We start from the raw sequence: 22,869 nt of genomic DNA, 5'->3' as shown, positions 1-22,869 counted from the left end.
TCGCGTTCAAATCCACAAGCCCCTTGTTGCAGGCATGTACCTCATGTTCCAGTTACCCACTGTATACCCACTAAAAACATCACCCACTGAGCTGGGATGCCCCAGACTTGACTAAATGTATTTTGCTATTCTCAGTTATGTCAAATCCAGTCATTTAAATGTTTCTTGTATGTAACTCAGCTAAATCTTTAAGACTGTTACATGTAGCATTTTTATATTTCTCAGCATAACATGTAATTTTTCAGAGAACAGAGTCAATCTAATGTTTATTTTTAGGTCAATGTCTATATTACTCCATTCACTATAAAGTAACAGGCTTAGGTCTCACATTCCAGTGTTCTATGGACAACAATCATTAAAGTTATATTCAACAGTGAATCAGATCCATGAAAAAGGCTGGGAGATACTGTCGGCACACCAGCTTTGTGAACACACACAAAACACACACAAAACTCACAAAAAGCGTAATTCACTCAAATGACATTCACTTCCAACCCTTCAGGTTTACACTTCCTGACATTCTAACCCAATTGTTCCAACTGACATTCAGATGCTGCTGTTTTGCTGCAACTGTCCATTAGTACTGATGTAGGTGAGGATCAAAGTCAGTACACACACACACACACACACACACACACACACACACACCTTTGTTTCCCAACCCAACCAGACATTGGGCTCCTACCCATTTGTTTGCATCACTTTCCATGAGCTGATCTTATCAAACACCTGCACTTAGATACAGAAGTCATGTAATGGCATAACTGAATACAAATCAAAGTACCGATGGAAGAAAATAGGGAGTAACTTTTAGAAAAGACAAAAAACTATTCCACCACTGTCTCACTTCTCTCTTTCCTTGTCTCTAAAGCGGTCACTCTTTCTCTCTTTTGAAAAACAATGTTATAGACTTCCATAGCTCGACAACGACTAATAAATCATCCAGTGAGGTCTCTCGGGGGCGTCGCTTAAGCTGTCGGTTTCCGGTCAGGAGGTCTCTTGACGACTCGATCCCTCCCAGTGCATCCTGGCGTTCCGGTCAGGAGGTCTCATGACGACTCGATCCCTCCCAGTGTATCCCGGCGTTCCGGTCAGGAGGTCTCATGACGACTCGATCCCTCCCAGTGCATCCCGGCGTTCCGGTCAGGAGGTCTCATGATGACTCGATCCCTCCCAGTGCATCCCGGCGTTCCGGTCAGGTGGTCTCATGATGACTCGATCCCTCCCAGTGCATCCCGGCGTTCCGGTCAGGAGGTCTCTTGACGACTCGATTCCTCCCAGTGCATCCCGGCGTTCCGGTCAGGAGGTCTCTTGACGACTCGATCCCTCCCCGGTACATCCCGGCATTCCGGCTCAGTATCAGGACTGTCCTCCAAGCTGGTGACCATACTGGAAGCTGAGGCGGAGCTCTCCGACATGACAGCGAGGCAGGATGTCTGGGATCCACTCAATCACAAAGGGCGTGGGATCCTTCTGATCCACTGTATGTTGTCCTGAAGGGATAAGAAGACATTGCTCACATCACACTCACCCCAGCTGCCCAGCCACCCCTGCCTGTCACACACACACACCAACATTGAGGAAGGTGCGTAGCTCCAGGGGTCGTATGGCCTGGGGTCTGTCTGTGCGGCTGAAGCCCTCAGAAGGGTCAGGGGGAAGAGGCTGGGGACAGCGGAACGGAGAATAAGAACCGTCGCTGTTTTTCACAAAACTCTGGGTCAACTCCAGGGGAAGCTAGTCGAATAGAGGACAGAGAAAGCCACACGGGAACATCAGAGTAACTGATCAAAGTCACTAAACCCAAAACCTACCAACAGCTTGTAGTAAAAATTACGAAGATGAAAAAATTAGACAGGGATGAGTGACAGGGATGAGTGACAGGGGGGGGGTGAGTGACAGGGGGGGGTGAGTGACAAGAGAGGCCTGACCTCGGGTGTGTCAAAGATGCGTTTGACCTGCATCAGGTTGGTGATGTGCCATGTGTACTTGGAGAATGTTCCGTGGGGGAGGTCATCGTTCCTGACAAATGCTGAGCAAAAAAACCCAAAACAAATCATGTTTATTCTGTGACTTAATGGTGCTAGCCATGGGATTGGTCCTCCATGAGGAGCATATATGTGAATTATAATAAAATGATGCTTTATTCATGTGCTCTTCTGCTCCTTGAGACGTTTTACAATGCTTTGTATTTCACTATTTACTGCATGTTTTTAATTTTGCTACCAGAAACATTTTCATTGCCAGACTGACACAAAATCAAAACAGCACTCATTTGCAAAATCAAGGGCTGGGTTTAAGGAATCAATATGTGAATGTCCCATCTAGATGAAAAATGAAAAATGATTTAAAATTGACTAAAAAGTAGTAGGTTTAACAGTGCATTAATCCTAAGAGTAGAGAAATACATCATCTGTGTTTGTGTGATTCCAGGTTAGCCCTAGAAAGCCCACAATCCCAAATACAGTCAGAAGTTATGAACACAATATCTTTAAGCAGCATATATCCTGCCACATTGGACAGTCGTTTTACCCAACATTTCTTGTGGAATGGGGGTATATTTACACTGCTGAGCAGTGCCCAAGGAAGTATGAAACCCAAATGATTCATGCAACCACTTCTTCAAATCAAGACCAGACATGGATTCAATGTTGTCTCACACATCCGTCTGCTTTACACACCTGTTTGTCTAGCTAATATTAGCCTCCCAATTAGACAGCACGTGGCTGCAGACAGAAAGTACAATGAAAGATGTATAGGCAAACATTTTAATCCATGTTTGAATTAGATTTAGAGGGATGGGCTTTTTAGGGCTAATTCAGAGTCATAACATCATGTGTGCTGGTGGTATTAGAACAATGCAATAAAACAGTCATTCTATTAATTTGTTGATTTATGAAAAGGTCAAATTTGTAGGGTAGTAAGATCACGGTCTGAGTGAAAAGGTTTGGGAACCACTGCATTAGAGTCAGGTTTGGGGTAGGGGGTCAAAGTTAAGGTTGACCTGAGGTAGCATTGGGCAGCCGTCTCTTCTTGGAACCCAGGGACAACCGGTGCTGCAGGGAGTTGAAAAACACCTGGGGGACATGGAACACCAGAGGCTCCGGCTTACCTGGGGATAACAGCTTTATCAATTAAACACACTTAGATGGGTTGACTGCAATGCATGTGTGTGTGTGTGTGTCTGTGTGATACCATCAAACTGGTAATGCATGGTCTGGTGAATCCTCTCTGTAACGCTGGCTAGCCACTGGCGGAACCCCAGGGTCACCTGACTCTCCTCCACTGGCTGGCTGCTCCCTGAGTGACAGAGAAATCAGATGTAAAGAGAAAGAAGACTTTACCATTAGCTGTGGTTTACTGAACACCTTTAAGGAGAGACAATAGGTAAGAGAGACAGACAGTCAGGATGGAGATAGTGGGTAAGAGACAGACAGGATGGAAACAGCAGGTGAGAGACAGACAGGATGGAGACAGTGGAACATAAATGGTGGAGATAGTAGACAGAAAGACAGAAAATATGGAAAGAAAACCAGCGGGCAACACCTGAGGTCTTGAGCCCAGTTGAATCAGGAGCACCAGGACCAGAACATTTCCTCTGACCACACCTCTTCTGGCTGGGGGGTTGCCCCCTGTCTCTACCCCCCCCCACCCCTATAGGACAAACAGCTGGGGGGGCTGGGGAGGGTGGAAACAGAGGGAAGAGTTGGGGACGAGAAGGGAAAATTAAAGGCCAGACAGTGGAGACAAAGAGAGGGGACAGATAAGAAGGACAGGATGGTGCTTAAACAGCGGTCAAAGACACAGACGTGAACTGTGCAGGATAATAAAAGCTGATAATGAGGCACTCTCACTTGGATGAACAGGGTCACAAGCTACTCACCAATGAGGTGCTCCTCCTGACGTAGTCTCTTGGTTTTGTGAGCGGTTATTTCACCTCCTATAGGCACTACAATACACACATATAGAGACATTGTATGACATATTACACATACTGCCAAGATTACACACACACGCACGCACGCACACACACACACATACGGCAAACTCCTATGGACCTACCATTGGAGCAGTAGTTGAGGAAAGCTGAGAACTCAGTGGCCAGTTTCTCATGGCTGGCGAAGGCACAGACACAGGCGTAGAAGTGGAGGCAGACACATGGGCCAGCACCAACCAGGGAGGTGGAGTCCGGGGAGACACCAGAGGAACCTCTAACCTCCCCATCTTCATCCTGAGAGGTTTCCACATCCCCAGTTCCCCCCGCCGTACCCCACCGGACAGCCTCCTGACAGGCACACTGATACACAGCCCCATCTCTGCTCCTCCCCTCAGTCCTCCCCCACGCGCCGGAGCCCCGTGCCCCAACGGTCAGGTGTAGCAGTCCCAGAGGATGATTTGGTCCACTGTGACATTTCACCACCAGAGTGTCTTTGTTCACCCTCTGGACCAGGGGCCCAGGGGACTCAGTAGCCAGCCTCCAGAGCTCTTCTCTGGCCTCGGCTGAGGCTTGAAGACCCTCAAGGATGGAGCTCTTCAGTGGTAGAGGAGTGGCCTGGGCCTGGCACTCCATGGCCAGCTTCACGTGAACACAGGGGGTGTCTGCACCAGATGAACGCTGCTTGGACGTCGCGTTGGTTGGAACGGCAGTCTGCTGTGAACGGCCCGGGCCTGACCTCTGACCCTGCGCATGGCGGCAGGTGGGCAGGAAGCAGCGGCCCACGCTGACACGGGTCAGCAGGGTCGTCCCGTCGCTCGTGGCAACGGCCGTATCCGTGGGGACAAGCTCTACAAACCCCTGTTGTGCTGACGCGCCCCTCCCTCGCTGACAAACAGAGAACACCTGGGCACCTCCAGCCGAGGATTCACCAGCTCCGCCGTCGCCCCCCTCTTCGCCTCCTCCTCCATTGATGACCACGCGCACCACCTCCACCGTCCCGGTCTTGGAGCCCCTGACTCCGCCGGCAGCCCCCCCATCCCTAAAGACGACGCCACAGGCCTTGTTCTTGCAGCTGAGTCCGCGGGTACCATTGTAAACACCACACTGAGGACACTTCCTGATGCCCCGCAAGGTGGGCTTGCCCAGGTTGGATAGAAATGATGGGGTGGTGGCATTCTTCCTGCCGCCCTCTCTCTGCTTGGCGCTGAGGTTGGTGGGTGCAGGGGTCGGTGATGTAGCGCCAACCACAGATGTGGGGGTTGAGGTCACTGCCAACCCTGACTCCATTTTGGTCTCTGTCAGTCTGCAAGTAGGGACACAGACACTGTCAGGTCTAAATATTACTGTAATCAATGTGATCAAAAAACTACTTAGTTAGGCAAAATTGCATTATTTTTGTTCTACATGTGAAGCCCTTGTAGCAGGCCTGGAATATACAAATTTAATCAGGATTTTTTTTTCATTAACTTAAAAAACAAGGAAAAGCACAATTTCGCTAGGCCTAATAGTTCCTTAAGTTTACAATAACGTTGAGTAAAATAGGTCCATATTTTGCAGGCATAACGCAACGTATTGCTCCAAGCGTTTGTTTGGGTCATGATTGGTTACAGCTGAATACTTACCTGTATTTTTTACTATTTATCCTAACGCTGTATGGACGGTTTCAGACTATATACAAGCCTCCTCTTCCTCTAGACCGTCGCCATTCCTCCTTACATCCGTGTCTCCGCAATGCGCCTGTAACGAACCTCCTGGTTGGGTAGATAGTTGGTCACATGTCTGAAAGGAACGCCCTCTTTAGAATGAAGAAACATGGGAACTTTAGTTTCCATGTTAATTGTTCTACGTCCGAAAATCTCACTTACTAGATGCAGACGTCCAGACAAATTCTAAAAGATCTGTTTCTGTTGCTGTATACAAAATGTATTATCAAATTAACCAAATAAATGGATATTAACAATACAAGTATGCAAGCCTACTGCAAACAAAAATAAATGCTCAACCATTGAAAGACCGACCCACACTGAAAGTAAATTTAAATCAACTCGGCAAAATACAGCATACAAGCATTACAAAGATATGGAAACATGATCACTTTCCACAAGCAGTGTTTATATGCATCAGCATTTTAATGAACAAAGCAATAACACGTTATAGCATCATCAACATAACCATCCCCCCCAGCCCAAAAAAAACCTGCCTCAAAACAAGGTCTGAAAATATCCTTAGGCACTGCCTACTCTTTATAATCGGTTGGTTGAAATTAAAAAAACTCAAAATAAGGCAATTACAATGGGTCACATCCAGCTGTATTATTGAAACAACTCCATGGGGGCCCCAGTGCAAAATTAAGATCCTCTCAAATTTATTTTTAAACTATTTACTACTTCATCATAAAAAAAAACAGCAAAAAGTTCAATATTTAGGTTTTATACAAAGAATAACTTTAATTCTACATTTCTTTTTAGTCTACATCATTTTTGCACTGCATAGCAACGCTGTTTGCTCTCCTCAGGCCCCTGGAAGTATTCAATGTTGCACCGTCCCTACATTGTCATGGACCAGCATTTAACAGTGATGCTAACACACCCACATCTACTTTAAAGTTCCCTAAACCCATCCCACCCATCAAAAAAAAAAAAAAAAAAAAAAGCAAGCAAGCGTTCATAATTAACATTAGTTTTTTTTCCTCTTTATACAGCGTCAGAACAGTTGAACAGACTTTTGTTTGGTTATTTACATACAAAACCGTATACGTACGTAAGCCCTCCTAAAAAGAAGTTTCAAAAAGAAAAAAAATGGAATGCAAAACAATTCAAAATACCTAGAATTTGTGTAACATCAAATTTTGTGAAAAGGTAACCAAGAATAATAGTATTGTGCAATATTTGTCTGCCTTTAAAAGAAAGAAGAACAGTGGCAGTAATCCCTGCAATTGGTTTTTAGTTGAGATATTGAAAATCTAATTTAAAAAAATACAACAGTTGACATCCATTTGATTTTTATAAACATAAAAAACAAAAGATTCTTAGATTTCACGATTCCATGGTGTCATTGCTTTAAACATTTATTTAAAATTACAGTCCCAAAAAAAAAAAAAAAGGCAAAGCTAGTTTTTTAACGATATCAGCAGTTGAAATCGCTCTAAACAAACCAACAAGAAAAAGCACCCCCCCCCCCAAAAAAAAATTGCTGTTTTTTTATCATGTATTTTATTCATTTAATAGTACTTTTTAATTAAAAATGGCATAGTCCTTTCTGATTGGTGAGTCAATCTGACACCAGGCCAAAGACCTTTGCAGGGTGGCGTGTCTGTGTGTGTGTGTGTGCGTGCATGGGTGTATGTATATGTGAGTATCTTATATCCCAGGACCGGGCAACTGGGCAACTCTCAACCTCCGATGACACCAGCGTTTCCTCCACCACACCCACCTCTTCTCCATCTTAAAACTTCCATGTAACAAGGTTTGGGAACGGGGGGGGGGGGGGGGGGGGGGGGTATGACAGGTGCAAGGAGAAGTGGAATCTCACACCTCTTCCCCCGCCATAGAGTTCTTAATCATGTTGTAAAAGACGGAGCACATGTCCCCCCCCACCCCTCCCCCACCACCCCCCCCCAGCAGGATTCCTGGTGGTGGTGGAGGGTAGGAGGCCGACGCTGATCAGTGGGTGTGGTATCCGGCGGTGCCCATGCCAGACTGGTTGGCCAGCACCGTTCCGTTGACGCCCTGCCCAGGCTCCACCACGCTGCCATTACTGACGGCTCCCACGCCCGTCCACCCTGCGCCCGCCTGTAAATGACTACACACAGATAACCTGGGGGTTAGAAATCTTCCTGTCTGCTGCTTCATGAACATTTTCAACTTTAACCGGCAACAGGTGGTTGCATTCACACAGCCTGGATCAGTCACGATTCCCTGATGTATCAAGTCAGTCCTTCAGCAGAATACCCCGATTTCTTTTCTTGACACCAACAATTTTAAACATTCCATAACAGATCTGGCCTGAACACTACTGCTGTTGCGGGTCATCTGAACGTTTTAGTCTCTTAATGAACGACGCCTCCTTAAAAAAGGTATTTTTGGTATCATTCCTACCCACCAGTGAGTACAGGGCTAGCCTGGCACATCGCTAGCTTTCTTCATACCGTTGGTTCCTAACTTTCCAGAGCCACTGTGCTTGGAGATCTTTTTCCCCTACTCCACAAGGTTTTAGACTGGGCATCTACACAAGCCCTCTGGGAAAATTACTGGCATGAAAACGGCTTTACCAAATAAACCTGATCACTTGTGTTACTGCCGCAATTGCCTCCGTCCCGTCAGGAAGTCGATGGGTACTTACTTGAAGCCCTGCTGGTTCCAGGCCTGTCCGTAGACTCCGTAGGTGGGCACCTGCCACCCATTAGGGACGTACTGGCCGATCTGCTGGGCGTTACCGTACCACTGGGCGTACTGGCCGTAGGGCTGTGCCGCAAAGCCCATTTTGTTCTGCTGTGAAAACGATACATAAGGATCAAACCCTGTCGTGGATCCACTAATTCATCCAATTGGACACGTTTTTGCCTCTTTGAACAGCCAGTTTGCCCTGTTCTTCCAGGCAACCACAATCCCAAGATAAAGCGGAGCATGTGTTGACAGTGTACACTCACCTAAAGGATTATTAGGAACACCATACTAATACCCCCTTTCGCCTTCAGAACTGCCTTAATTCTACGTGGCATTGATTCAACAAGGTGCTGAAAGCATTCTTTAGAAATGTTGGCCATTATTGATAGGATAGCATCTTGCAGTTGATGGAGATTTGTGGGATGCACATCCAGGGCACGAAGCTCCCGTTCCACCACATCCCAAAGATGCTCTATTGGGTTGAGATCTGGTGACTGTGGGGGCCATTTCAGTACAGTGAACTCATTGTCATGTTCAAGAAACCAATTTTAAATGATTCGAGCTTTGTGACATGGAACATTATCCTGCTGGAAGTAGCCATCAGTGGATGGGTACATGGTGGTCATAAAGGGATGGACATGGTCAGAAATTGGCACTAATGGGCCTAAAGTGTGCCAAGAAAACATCCCCCACACCATTACACCACAACCAGCAGCCTGCACAGTGGTAACAAGGCATGATGGATCCATGTTCTCATTCTGTTTACGCCAAATTCTGACTCTACCATCTGAATGTCTCAACAGAAATCGAAACTCATCAGACCAGGCAACATTCTTCCAGTCTTCAACTGTCCAATTTTGGTGAGCTTGTGCAAATTGTAGCCTCTTTTCCCCATTTGTAGTGGAGATGAGTGGTACCCGGTGGGGTCTTCTGCTGTTGTAGCCCATCCGCCTCAAGGTTGTGCGTGTTGTGGCTTCACAAATGCTTTGCTGCATACCTTGGTTGTAACGAGTGGTTATTTCAGTCAAAGTTGCTCTTCTATCAGCTTGAATCAGTCGGCCCATTCTCCTCTGACCTCTAGCATCAACAAGGCATTTTCGCCCACAGGACTGCCGCATACTGGATGTTTTTCCCTTTTCACACCATTCTTTTGGTTGTGTGTGAAAATCCCAGTAACTGAGCAGATTGTGAAATACTCAGACCGGCCCGTCTGGCACCAACAACCATGCCACGCTCAAAATTGCTTAAATCACCTTTCTTTCCCATTCTGACATTCGGTTTGGAGTTCAGGAGATTGTCTTGACCAACACCACACCCCTAAATGCATTGAAGCAACTGCCATGTGATCGGTTGATTAGATAATTGCATTAATGAGAAATTGAACAGGTGTTCCTAATAATCCTTTAGGTGAGTGTATAATGACAGTATCAGGAAAGTCGGATGAGAAAAGGAGGGAGGTTACCTGCGGTCTTACCTGAGGCACCTGTACCTGCTGCATGGGGCTGACCATATCTGTGGTCTCCTTACCCCAGTAACACTTGACCACGTGACCCTCTATGGACGTACCATTTACTGACACTATGGCGTGGGCTGCTCCCTCATGGGAGTTGAACCTGCAGAAACACAGGATAGGGTGACGGAGGCTGGGTGAGATGGAAACCTTCATCACACTGCAGAATGGGTCAAGTAGTCAACATCTCGCCCAGAGGTGACTAAGCTTTACGTAAGTGTCTCCCAACCTTTTTCAGTTACTGTACCCCCAAAATGTTTTTGCACTGCTTTCAGTACCCCTAAAGTACCCCCTCATGTTAATTTCACTAGTAAGTCTATGGTGTCATGAGTGTTTTCAAGTACCCCCTGTGGAGAGGTCAAGTACCCCCAGGGGTCCTAGTACCCCTGGTTGGGAACCACTGCTTTACGTAATGGTCATTGGACTGACAGTACATAAGGCATAAAGCTACCGCCTCCCTGGGTATTAATTAGCTGTGGCCTCACTCTTTTGGCCTCCATAGAGATAACACATGGAGAACTGTGCAAACACTAAACTATGTGCATATTGCATACTGATAAATGTTCATTAGAAAACTATCACATTAACTTGCTGTGAGTGTAGGTTACCCTCAGAGGACTTCAGTGTCAGTGTTTTCTGAGGGCAAAGTGATCTTACCTGACAAAAGAGTAACCTTTGTCTGGGAAAACTCTGATCTCCATGATCTGACCAAATGGGGTGAAGGTCTGCCTCATCAGTTGCTCTGCAAACAAGAGACGTTTAGCAAAGATGGGGCTCCAAACACCACTACTGTTTGAGGTTTTCACCAACTCTGGCAGGTTCTTAACAGCTCACACATGGCTATTCAAAAAACTAACTTTTCATTATCGCAATGCTGAAATATCAATTCACGGCCACATTTACATTTTGATCAAATGAACATGTTTTTTTCAAATAGTTGGGAGTGTTCAGTTGTGATTAGTGATTCACCAATATGAAACTTCAAATTAACAGCATGAACCAATATCAATTTTCTGTACTTTTTTCTTTCTCTGTAATACCTTTGAATCCTGAATTCTGACAGGCGGGGGATTACAGTAGAGACAGCATACCACAGGTATGACATCGCATCACTTTACTCTAATTGCATTACTACCAAACCTTGAGTTATTGCTTAAATGAATCTTTATCATCAGCTAGACAATGCATAACGTCCAAACCCTCTCTAACCTGGCATGGCCATTTAATACCAAATGTTTTCATGAAGACTAAATTGTTTAATAAGCCACAGATGACAAATGAATGCATTTTTTCATTTTGCATTGCTTGTCATTTACCTCTCCACATCTGTTCCCAACATACTTGTCAACTTGTTATCCGACTTGTCATGGTCAATAGCAAGAAAATGATCGTAGCAGCAACTCTGATTCAAATGTGTCAAGTGGGGTAAAGCCCATGAGCCTGTGCATTCATGTTTTGTGTGACAATATTAGATGAATATTAGATGCACAAACCTAAGAATAAGCAGATCCATAATACCAACCTCTTCAAAACCTTAACGTAGACTATAGCATGGCTTCTTCAACCATTTTAAGAGATGAACAGTATAATCATTAAATAATTATTTTATGATAACAGTACAGCATTTTCTTTCATACACATATTCAAAGTTCTTCTTCGCAAACAAAATAAATGGGAGCTGGATTGTCGACCTTTAATTTTTACTTCAAGCAGCACTACCACTGCTTTCTCAATATACACATTATTTTAATAAAGAGGTTGCAAAAAATAGTTTTAATTAAATCCCTCGACCATCCTGACCCCTTTCTGAAATCCACAGTGCGGGGGAACCCTAGGAAGTGGTGTACCTGTAAGGCCTGTTGTCACTCCTCCACAGTAGACAGTACAGTTGCTGGGGCTGGACTGGTTCACAACCTCCTCAAAGGACAGGTGTTTTGTGTTCGCTGCTCCAAAGGGGTAGAGAGAGACAGTAGATTTGAAACATAAATTGAAAAACAGATACTTCCCAACTTCAACTCTCACTGATGGGAGCAGGCGTGCATGTTTAACTCACTCTCGTAGGTGGCTTTGGGCGCCGGAGGCTTCCTGGTGGCCCAGTTGGTCCTGATCTGCCGCCCCCCCAACCACTGACCGCCCATCTGTTGTATGGCATTTTCTGCATCCTGAACACACAACACAGAGTTCCAATATCCACACAGCTCGCATATAACCAATTGAACACAGAATCTGAAGGTTATCTTCGCCAACGTAAACACTTTACTTATAAGTACCTACTGAACTACAGGCTGGTATAATGCTTGGTGAACTTTGCCTGAAGGGAGACACACCACTTGCTCTGATCAAAACAATTTCCTACAAGCCACTAACCCAAGACTCATCAAGCCGACGTTGGGACACTCACCCATTTGTTAAAGAAGGACACAAAGCCATAGCCTTTAGATTTGCCGGTAGCCATGTCTTTTACAACACGGGCATCACTGTGGACAGACAGACTACTGTTAGCAAGACTACAACAAGGGAGGGCTTCAGAATCCACTCTACGGATATTGGACGTTTTCTAGGGAACTTTTCTTTGCCTCTGTTAAACTGTGTTTCAGTCCATGAAGGCTTTAAGCACACATTCTTGTAAGTCATTCTACGAGAAGTAGGATTCTATGAAGGGATGGTGTGTGAATAAATGTTTGAATAGATTGTTCTACTTATAGAGATGATTTGCAGAATGCTACTAAGTGAAGCTTTGTTCCTTTTGTTCAATCAATACATTCACAAGTTATGAACCAGACCAACTGTTTTTAAAGGAATAGCAAGGTAGCAAGAAAGAGAACACTCACGATATCCTTCCAAAGGGAGCGAAAGCAGCTTTGATGTCATCTGTGGTGATTTCAGGACTGAGGTCTCCGACAAAAACGTGGAAATGATCTGAACACAATTTCACAGGGATATTATGAAGACTTACCATATATGATACCATAAATTATCACACTACTGCAAAGAAATCCTGGAATCATCTTAGATAACAAATGTACTTTACCCACAACTTACCAACTCTCACAGTTCTATGGTTTGTGTAAAAACTAGCTTACCAAAACACGTATTTGGGGGGATAGTACTCACTGCTTGTGTCTTTCTTCTGGCTGCTAGGCGTTGTGGCCCAGTTCACCTTAACCTCCTAAAGAGAAAGAGTTGGAAAGAGAGAAAAAGAGGGGGATGGAAACCAGGGTGAAAAGCAAGCCTTAACTGGAAAGCATACGACTGTCTATCTGCCGATTAGAGGGCTTGCTGTAGTCACACACCAGTGAGAGGGAAAGCCTGTTCACACTCAGACTATGTCACAATTCAGTCTCACCTTCTAAATCAATCAAATTTGGAACAAAACGTCTAGGAAGTAAAAAGGTCCAAATAACAAGGGACTTACAAACAAGTGAATTTTACGAACTTGTATTACTCCTCAAATGGTCCTTCATTACCTGTTGAGGATAAAATATTTTCAACTGAATGTGTCTTTTGAGGTATAATAATAGAACTGTCATTATTCAGATTCTTTATGCAAAGGGTTTTTGCAAAAAGAACCCACGGTACAGAATAATAAAAGGTGGTACGTTGGAAGTTATTTCAAACAGGTCAGTATGGGACATGACTTAGTACGATTACACAGCCCAGTCAGGTTTAAGGTCATGACACATGCTGCCAATCCTAATGGGCTATGCCAAGTCTGCTCTTCAGAGCAGGAAACCGTGTGCAAGGGAGCACACCCGGAGGCTATCTACCAGTAGGATTGAGATCTTTGATCACTGAAACACACCAAACGTGGAGAACCGTGGCGGGATTGAACTCAATTCTGATCTTCTGCCTAATTACTGACAAAATGGCTTTTCGGACTGGTCAAAGAAACAGAATTGGGCCATCGGCGTAACTGCAGCACCAAATTGTATTATGTAGCCTAGTAGGTATATTAGCTAAACGCAACGTAACACGACAAGGGGATTAAACAGATTCCCAAATTAATAGCTACCTAAATATATATATTTTTTATTGTATAAGATTTCCCGAAATTCATAACATCTCAATCACCATATAGTGTTTCATTTGAAATGCAATCCATCCATGACTGTTCATTCACCATCTCCCCCAGGCCACACGAACAACACACTTAACTTCCAGGGCAACAGGTTTTAAAGTAAAATGAATGGGAGAGATTGGCTCCATCTAATACAGCCAAACAACCCTTTATCAAACAACTCCATTAATTAATTGAGGCCTGCAGATTGTTCCTCCTACATATAGATTAGAACCCAAAGAGGTGTAGAACATGCAGTGTTATCTTACTTCAGACAAATTGAGGAATAGATACAAATGCTGGATTGAAGAACAGAATAGCTTATCATGGTAAGACACGAGTCAACCCATTCTTCTGTCATTACTATCCATGTATTCATGTCATACTTACTGATGTTTGTTGTGAACTGCTGAGGTTGATCTGATAACACCATTAAAAGTGATACCCAATCAATGAGCCTCAGTACCAAATCAACCCCAAGCCCCTAGACATTCCACGTGTGACAAATGCTGACTTCGTTACAAATGCAGCATGAGTGTTTAGGAAAGGGCTAAGTGTTGATTTGCATTAACCTTTTCTTCAACACCGTCATTCCCTCTTGGTCAACCCTGTTCTCCTTCACTCCATCCCTCACCTTACCATCCCAAGCCGACCCAACCCGACTCACCCTGTAGATACGATAGCTTACCTTACCCATTATTTTACGACCGTTCATGGCTGCGAGTGACGAGGCAGCGTGCCTGTGTTCGTAGAACTCCACAAAGCAGTATGGGTCATTACCTGACGTCTGTAGGGAGAGAGGGACAGAGACATGAGCTTCGACACCAGACCGAGTCACCATTCTTTCTTACACTACAATGTATTTCACTCTCCCTCCTTACATGTTACACTCTAATAAGCCATCATCTGTCATAACCATCTTTCACCGATTGGCCAAATAGCAGCAGTCGTCCACGTTTCACACTGACAACCTCAATGTTAATCGATACCAGAGATAAGACACACAACAGTCCAGCACAATGTGTTCTTTAGCCAGCGCCAGGCTATTATTGGCCAAAGCTGTTCTGACCAATTTGCTTGAGGGCCATAGGTTTCCAAGTACAGTGCCAGATAAGGCAGAAAAGGGGAGCAGGGCTGTGAAAATGATCCAAAACTATATTTAAATATTAATCCAGATTTATTTTTTCAAATAAAAATATATTTCAAACTGCATTCAATGTTGTGCTTATTGCGTAAAGAGGGAAACCTTACCCAATAATGGTAATTCTGGTAAATATTGATAAACACTTCACAATAGTCTTTAGAAGAAAAAAAAAATGTGTAGAATGCATAGAATCCTGCCTCTAATGTTTAGAGTCTGCTAGTTAGTTTACTTTTTATTTGGCATCTGACAGAAATACTAGAAAATCAACTTGTTTAATGTCCAGTTCGGTAAGTACATCTACAAGGAGCCCGGCTGGAGAAAACAGCATTCTGTCAGAAAGGGACGTTTGACAATCAACACACTTTTGACAGATTGTGATACTGAGCTCTGTTGGCTACTTTTGAATGATCCCTAGGTTCTACATTACATCACTTAAAAACTGGATGTGACCCACCCACTGTCCAGAAACCAAAGGGTTTACATTCCCAGGACGTCAAATGTAGAGGGATCTTCGCTATTGACTCAATTCCAACAAGACTCACACAATTGAAACAAACCTCTGTTCGATCTTTTTTTTTTTCGTTAACAAATCACAGCTGCATTACTGACAGCTCACAAAACACTTTAGGCGGACCACAAAAACAGGCTCTGCGTTCTCAGACATGAATAGATGAACTGATATAAGGAACAGTATGAATGACTAATGTTAGCCCAAACTGGTTGGGCAAACCGGTTGGGCTAACCAAAACCTAGGGTCTTATTCTGAGCGCAATGATGGGGTAGGGGGACTTCAGGAAAGAAGGAGACAAAATGTCAGTCAGACGCAAGTAGTCATATTTGAATATTGCTTTATTGAGCCTGAAGTAATTTATTCCTTGGTTTTAAATATCATTTGAATATCTAATATTCATTTGAAAGCCCTATTGTGTAGAGCATCTTCACCACATAGGTAATCTGTGCTTTTTTATACGGCTTAATAAATTACATTCTCAATTCAATCTTCTAGGTGTTGTAGAAGAAAAGGCCACCATTCATAGTATGCATTCCGTTTACAATACAGTTGTTAATAATTCTGAGTGAGGAATCGCAGGCCAATAGAAAAAAACGGTTTGTTATGGTCTGCTTCGTGGTTTTTATATTTTAAACTAGGTGGTTCAAATCCTGAATGTTGATTGGCTGAAAGATTTGAGACCAAATAGCACAGGTATAACATCACATAACTTTTGACTGTTCTAATTGCATTGGCAACTGGTTTATAATAGCAATAAGGGGTAAGGAGTCTCAGGGGTTTGTGGTATATTGCCAATAGACAATGGCTAAGTTCTATGTCCAGGGACTTCATGATGCGTCTTGCATGTGAATTGCTCTTTTCCATGGTATACTGGCCATATACCAGACAGAATACACTTTGCATCTGGTGGGATTTTGTTGTTCAGTTGTTCAGTTCTATTGAAAAATCTGGAAACATTTCAGCTTTGTGCTGCTTAAAATTCACTCAGAAACTTGGTATGTTTTATGACTGTGTTTTCATAAATCTGACTATGTAAGGTGGATTTTTACTCACATCTACTATCATTTTACAGCTCTTGCAGGGGCCAATCTGGCCAAACAGCTGCATGATGAGGGCTTCGGTCACATCCCGGGACAGGTTTCCCACATACCTGCAGCAACGTGGCAACAAATTAGCATGGGCTCAGCTCAAATACAATGCATAGATATGCTCTACTTAGCTTACAATAGACAAGGAAGTGTCATGGTGAATATCCGGAATAAAGGGAAAGTTCCACACCAGACAATGTACAATTGTAGGAAACAGTCTGGAATTGTTTCTGATTTTGGGATGAACTGTCCCTTTAACTCAGTATTCATTCTACCTCAAGCTATCAATTAGGAGGATATTGGGAGTTGACTTCTTAAAATGGATACCAGCCCAAGCAAGGCACTGTACAACCAGTGGCCACACGAAGAAGGCAACTGAGGTGAAACTGAAACCATAACATACAAAAACCGTGTAGCGTTAGGCTATGTTTTCAAAATAGACACCTCGCATTTACAGTTATTGTGGCAAGCTACATAGGTGTCAGAACTAAGACTGTTGTTATTGCACTGTTCTTCCAGTGCAAACAAAAGCAACACATTCATAAAGCAAAAATCACCGTTAGAATTTCCTTGAGCTAGCTACAGTAGGCGCCAAGCAAGGCCCCAAAACCTGAAATTCAGCAGCCGATTGGGTAGGCCGCGCTTTTACGTTGCCTAGCATATTCAACAATTTTCTTGTTCATTACAGTTAGTTTCAACACTGGCAGGTTCACGTTACTACCTGGCTGACATAGTTAGGTTGTTGAACCAAATCTGAATGTCTTTCAGAGGTAGCTAATTATTGTGGCTAACTAACCAACATTAGAAAACAAAATGTGTCAGACGGAAATCGGTGACTGGTGTTTTGTCGAGGAGCGTAACTAGCAAAATTGATAACATGTAGATGTGATTCCCAACATATTATATAGTCCCAAGTGTAGAAACATATAGGCCTAACACACGTTCAGCATGATACTGAAACTAGTAGAGGCCCGGCATGCTGCCGACAAGAGTTAGCAAGTAGGATAGCAGCATTAACAGGCAAGTACGCTAGTCATTTGCTTGTTAATGGCCAATATTATATTTTCAAAACACATTAAATACTTAATAGGCGATTAAGGACACCAAACAGTCTAAATATTCAGATTTATGTAGTATTTGAGACGAGTATGCAAGTCGCAACACTTATTATACAACATAGTCACACAGTGCCTTTGTCTAAAAAAAAAAATGGACACGTCTGACATGTTGTTAGCTAGCCGGTTGCTAGCCAGTCCAGTAAGTTGTGAACTACAGTAGCTGACATTTACATCCTAAAGCCGGTTTGCTTACGCACAACTAGTAAATTAAGATTGCGTATTTTTTATAATGAAACTGACACACAAAGACCACAAACGTTTAATGCACTGGCACATGATAGTTGGAATAAATAGGTAGCTACTGCTAGCGTGCCGCTAGTCATACATACAAGGTCTTGGGTTGTTCGTCGTCCATCATATTTTCCGACCGAGTGTGAGCTCGAACCCTGAGAGAAATCCTCGTGTGTCGTATTCTATGATAACCTTGAATCCTTTGTTTTTTCCCCTATGTTGCTGATGTCCCCTGAACAATATGCAGAAATGGTTTAATGCGCAATAAATAGCTCCGCCGCCCTTGCTAACTTCAATTATGAACAATAGAAAGGCGACATAAGATGGCGGAGAAAGAGAGCGGATATACGGCATCGCATGCGCACTGTGGCTTCTGTCACTGTACCGGCGGGGTGGCCATAATGTTATGCAACGCAACAACTATACTAATAGTAGCATAATGAGACTTGTGCTATTGATTTCGTGTTAAACATTTGGTTTTGTGTGCATCTTAAAGACTTGAGTAAAAATAATGGAAACGCACCAAAACAAGTGCGCCGCCCGGGAATCGAACCCGGGTCGCAAGAATGGGAATCTTGCATGATACCACTACACCAGCGGCGCGTTACAACAACGAACGGAAGTTTGGAATTTATTTTACAATTACAAGGAAAATACTAAGACTTTCCTAAGTCTAAGTTCATTCATTGGTTTTGGTTATTCATTTTAATACCCCCGAGTTTGTGTTAAGACTGTACATCTGTCCACATGCTATTTGTAGCATTCCATCATAATGTTTTACATGATTCCTTCAATTACAAAAAAGACACTTTTAAAATAATTTATTTTAACACGTATCAAAAAAGTACATTTCAAATCACCACACTTTAAAATCACAGAGTATATGAATATCAGTGTGAGAAGGATAGGCCAGGTTGTCCACAGACAGAACCTAGAAGTTCCTCATCTAGGGCAGATTTGCTGGTTAGAAATTAGCTTCTCCATTCTCTTGATCTTGCGTTTGTTCTTGGGCATCTGTTTGTCATACATGCCATGCCGTATCAGGTGTTCCTTGCTGTGGTGGACCTGGGCCCCATACTGCAGCTGGAAGGAGCACAGAGCCTGGAGAGGCTTCAACAGAACCTGCGGGCACAGGAGGAATTTACAGTCACATTCACAGGAACTTAAGGAAACAGCAGTCTGAACAGATCCAGGCCCAGGCTAAGGGCCTTCTGGCATTATGGTGATTTATGCTCAAGGGGGAAAGGTCAGCAGGGTTGTGGGACATCATAGTGAGTACAGATAAAAATGGGTGTTGTATAATGTATCGTGTCGTTCATAACAGGGTTTTCCCAACTCCCTCTCCCGAGGCTTTCTAATATTTGACTGACTGAATTAGTTGTGCCAGTTCAGGGCTATACCTACCATGTGAAACATCTGGTGTTCTCAGAGGGGAGGCTTGGAAAACCCTGGTCTTTTACATACAATATAGGCCTGCATGATACCCACCTCCTGTATAGCTTCATTCTTCTCAATGATGGACAAGGTGACAGCAGCACACTCCAGTGTGGACAGGCAGATGTTAGACGGTTGAGAACGGATTACATACTGGCTGGTCTGATCCGACCTGCTCAGCTGTACCTGAAATAAACAACAGAGTTCCATTCAAATCTACACACAATCAAGTGCCTATACGTCAATAAACCTGTATGCCATTTAGATCTTTGCCAATATTACATTAAAATATATAACTCCCTAGTGTATCACAGATTCATACCTGTTTGGGCTGATGAAGCAGGGCGTTTCTGAGGAACATGTCTTTCGCCTGGCTCCAGGTGCCATCTATTATTATGACATTGCGTCCCACTGTCTTAATATCCTGGTCTCCCACCAAGTCCTGGTCCTGGTTCTGGACAAGCTCCTCCAAGTTCCGAGCGTCTGGCCCTGGGTATAGGATCAGGGTTCCACTGTCTCGACACACTGCAGCCAGCTCTGGGTTTCTGTAATAAAGCGGCACAAAATGGCAATACGTTGACAGAGAATTATGTACATGAATTTGTTCAGTAACGGACTAACATAAATATAAAATGTTTACCTCTCTTCATTGAATCTCCTTCCCACCAAGACCTTGCATTTTCCTGGGGGCAAGCAGGCTGCAAGCAGAGGAACAGTACGAAGCGCTCGACTCTCCTGAAGACACAGATTAAACACTTCCCTTTGTTGAACAGAAATTATATGTCCTCAACAGCGCGGGCACAACCTGTGACCTCTTACCTCAGCAGGATGCTGAACAATGTACAGACATGTGGAGACCTCCAGGGGGTGGACTGGCAGGAATGGGCAGAGACACACCTTCTGGGGACGGCTATTTAGAGAGAAGAGGGTGAAGGTGGGTTACATAAAACCTTCCTCACTGCAGAAATTTGAATGCCAATATAAATACATACTGTTCTTGTATACAGCTAAAACAACTAATGCTTAGACACCCATAATTTCCCAGCAAGACATGCCACCAGGGTTCACTGCACAATCCCTTAAACTAGAACAGAAGCAAGGAAACGCAGTCTGTAGAGCCATGACAACAGAATTTTCTTCAACCTGAAGTATCTCAATCCGTTAAATACGATAGTAATATTATTATTTTTTTAAGATACAAAAAACACCTGAAAGCAATATGGGGACTGTCAAGATGAAGTCATGTGCTAACACACACTCCACACTAGCAATATCACTTCTATAATGAACAATAATAATAAATTAAACTTATATAGCACTTTTCTGGGACCCAAAGACACTTACATCTGGTAGAAAACAAACAACATATGAGGACAGCAATTGGACAATGCACAGAAAAACGTAAAGAAAAGGACTCAGACATGACACTGGACAAAGGGAAAGGGCATGTGCTAAGGGTAGGCTTTAAACAGATGAGGCTTGAGGCGGTGGATGAAGATGGTAACAGATTCAGTCACGGACTGATTGTGGAAGAGTTCCAAAGCCTTGGAGCAGCCCTGTAGAAAACCCTGTCTCCAAAGCTTGGACCGGGGGGATGATGAGGTGACCAGCTGTCTGGCTGCTGAGTTTAGGATAATTTGCACATTTACCGTGCATCTTTTTTTATTGCATAATTCCTGCCATTGACCACTATGACCACAGGTCATGAAAGCCAAACAACACTAACTCTGGACACACCCAACAAAAACCAGCTAGTAGTATAACAGTAAATGTACCAATTGTACACTTGTTTACATTAAATATGCCGTCTACCATTTCTGGCCACTGGTTGTATAAGTGGCACTGTCGAGTCAAAAAGGTTCCCCGAAAAGTGTACTGTTTGTGTTCATTTGTGCATGTCTTCAAACAAATGACTTTCTCAAACAAATTTCATTGCTAAGTGAGGTATAATAGTGTACTGTTTGTGTTAATTTGTGTACATTTGTGCATGTCTTCAAACAACTGACTTTCTCAAACAAATTTCATTGCTAAGTGAGGTATAATAGTGATTTTACTTATAGATTATTACTGAAAAACACATCCATATCTTAAATAGGCTACTATTTGATAATAAATAGGCCTAATAAAACTGTAGGATGATTTTGGTAGGATTTGGTATTGTTTTGAAGAGTGCATATAATAATGTGCATTTTATTTCCTGTTGACACACTACACCTATGACTTCCAGTACAACTCCTGGAAATGCCACATTGTTATGGGTATAGGTATCGGATGATCTGCACCAGCTGGTATTCCATGCAGTCCACTCGTTTGGGTAAAACAAAGTATATGGGGTGCGACAACAACCACCTGGAGTTCAATGTCAGTTAGTGAACCTCAGACAGAACAGCAAGTTCCACTTCCACCTGTCACCAGGCTGTTCTTCCTGAGCGGTGGCTCAGGGCCATAGCTGTGGGAAGCAGGAGTGCTGACCCCCTGACGAGATTCCGGTGGTAGGTAAGTTTTTAGATCAGCGAAACGCGCGTCCCTTCGTCACGTCCGTGCTAGGGGTTGAAGTATGTTATCAACGTTTATCAGCACCCCCTGCTCAAAACATCTTCCCACGGCCATACTCAAGTAATTTAATGTTTGCGTCAGGCTATTGTAGAGGTTCAATCAGCTGGTATGTTGGGGAGGTATCAACGCGGAGACCAAGCGGCTGAACAAGCTGTACTGTACTGGTATTGAACTAGACAGTCTAGAAGCAGTGATTAAAAGAATGAAGGAAATAACTCTACATTAGACCAGCCTTAGTCCTTTCCTCTCTACAGTGAGCTGGGACTACTGAGTACTTTCATCCACCGACTCATCCAAACCTCAGGCTGGTAAGAGAGTCGAGATTATACTCATGTCGTAGCATGGGCAACGTGTTTTTGACGAACGCTAACTAGTTTCGACGGAACTATGTTTTCTGTCAGGCTGCGGCACCTTTTGCAAATGCAGATACGACAAGAAAGTGAAGACTTGTTGCGGTCGACGACGCTAACTAACTCCAAGCCACCACTGAACTTACCAGCATCTCAAACATGTGGGTCGTCTATCGCCGATATCTACCGGCAGATCACACATATCGCGAAAGCCATCTAGGTCTTCATAATGTTGATCTTGCGAAGATAAGCTGTCACACTGGGCAGATTCCACTGAAGTAGGGGGGTGGTTAAATGAAAGATTTGATAGACCATGACACGTTATCTCCATTACAAATCCTAGTTGTGAGAACGCATATAGAAGAAATAATGGAGGAATTCCCCGCTGACAAGATGGTGGATTGTGCCTCCTGGCGTTCTGGAGAGGAAAGACAGTACTGTTTCACTTCCGCCACAAGAGGACACTAAAGCAGAGATCTTAACCTGATCCCGAAAATAACATTAAACAGTGGTGGTCTAAAAAGGTCAATGAAATCTTTGGGAAGCGTTTT

General features: G+C 43.7%; 3 protein-coding genes and 1 non-coding gene across 7 annotated transcripts; all 4 read right to left on the bottom strand.

Annotated features, from left to right (window-relative positions):
• Positions 1-249: 249 nt before the first annotated feature.
• Positions 250-5,920, bottom strand: c14h2orf42 (chromosome 14 C2orf42 homolog). Of its 3 annotated transcripts, none has more exons than XM_020053481.3 (10): positions 5,800-5,920; positions 5,557-5,713; positions 4,060-5,237; positions 3,881-3,946; positions 3,544-3,675; positions 3,193-3,297; positions 3,002-3,109; positions 1,929-2,029; positions 1,572-1,734; positions 250-1,493 (listed from the first exon to the last, which is right to left on the bottom strand). In XM_020053481.3, the coding sequence occupies exons 3-10, from the start codon at positions 5,219-5,221 to the stop codon at positions 1,360-1,362; spliced, it is 1,971 nt and encodes a 656-aa protein (XP_019909040.2). In that variant the 5' UTR covers positions 5,222-5,237; positions 5,557-5,713; positions 5,800-5,920; the 3' UTR covers positions 250-1,359. The 3 variants fall into 3 exon arrangements, with proteins under 3 accessions (XP_019909040.2, XP_019909041.2, XP_010876425.1); XM_020053482.3 differs by having other exon boundaries at positions 5,557-5,685; XM_010878123.5 differs by lacking the exon at positions 3,544-3,675 and having other exon boundaries at positions 5,557-5,920.
• A 119-nt stretch (positions 5,921-6,039) lies between these two features.
• Positions 6,040-18,329, bottom strand: tia1 (TIA1 cytotoxic granule-associated RNA binding protein). Of its 2 annotated transcripts, none has more exons than XM_010878122.5 (12): positions 18,077-18,329; positions 16,595-16,691; positions 14,575-14,673; positions 12,944-12,998; positions 12,661-12,748; positions 12,231-12,306; positions 11,883-11,991; positions 11,677-11,772; positions 10,487-10,571; positions 9,794-9,932; positions 8,276-8,421; positions 6,040-7,735 (listed from the first exon to the last, which is right to left on the bottom strand). In XM_010878122.5, exons 1-12 carry the CDS (start codon positions 18,103-18,105, stop codon positions 7,597-7,599), a joined length of 1,158 nt encoding a protein of 385 aa, XP_010876424.1. In that variant the 5' UTR covers positions 18,106-18,329; the 3' UTR covers positions 6,040-7,596. The 2 variants fall into 2 exon arrangements, with proteins under 2 accessions (XP_010876424.1, XP_010876423.1); XM_010878121.5 differs by having other exon boundaries at positions 8,276-8,424; positions 18,077-18,327.
• A 181-nt stretch (positions 18,330-18,510) lies between these two features.
• On the bottom strand, positions 18,511-18,581 carry trnag-ccc. The gene has a single exon. It is a non-coding gene; the product is annotated as a tRNA-Gly (tRNA).
• Positions 18,582-18,784: 203 nt separating this feature from the next.
• Positions 18,785-22,715, bottom strand: dtwd2 (DTW domain containing 2). Its single transcript, XM_010878120.5, has 6 exons — positions 22,465-22,715; positions 20,232-20,322; positions 20,053-20,147; positions 19,735-19,957; positions 19,467-19,598; positions 18,785-19,100 (listed from the first exon to the last, which is right to left on the bottom strand). The coding sequence occupies exons 1-6, from the start codon at positions 22,647-22,649 to the stop codon at positions 18,921-18,923; spliced, it is 906 nt and encodes a 301-aa protein (XP_010876422.1). The 5' UTR covers positions 22,650-22,715; the 3' UTR covers positions 18,785-18,920.
• Between the last annotated feature and the right edge of the window lie 154 nt (positions 22,716-22,869).

The sequence above is a fragment of the Esox lucius genome, chromosome 14, assembly GCF_011004845.1.
Source record: "Esox lucius isolate fEsoLuc1 chromosome 14, fEsoLuc1.pri, whole genome shotgun sequence".
Lineage (NCBI taxonomy): Eukaryota > Metazoa > Chordata > Actinopteri > Esociformes > Esocidae > Esox > Esox lucius.
Note: the sequence above shows the minus strand (reverse complement) of the source record. Positions and strands in the feature narration are given on the sequence as shown.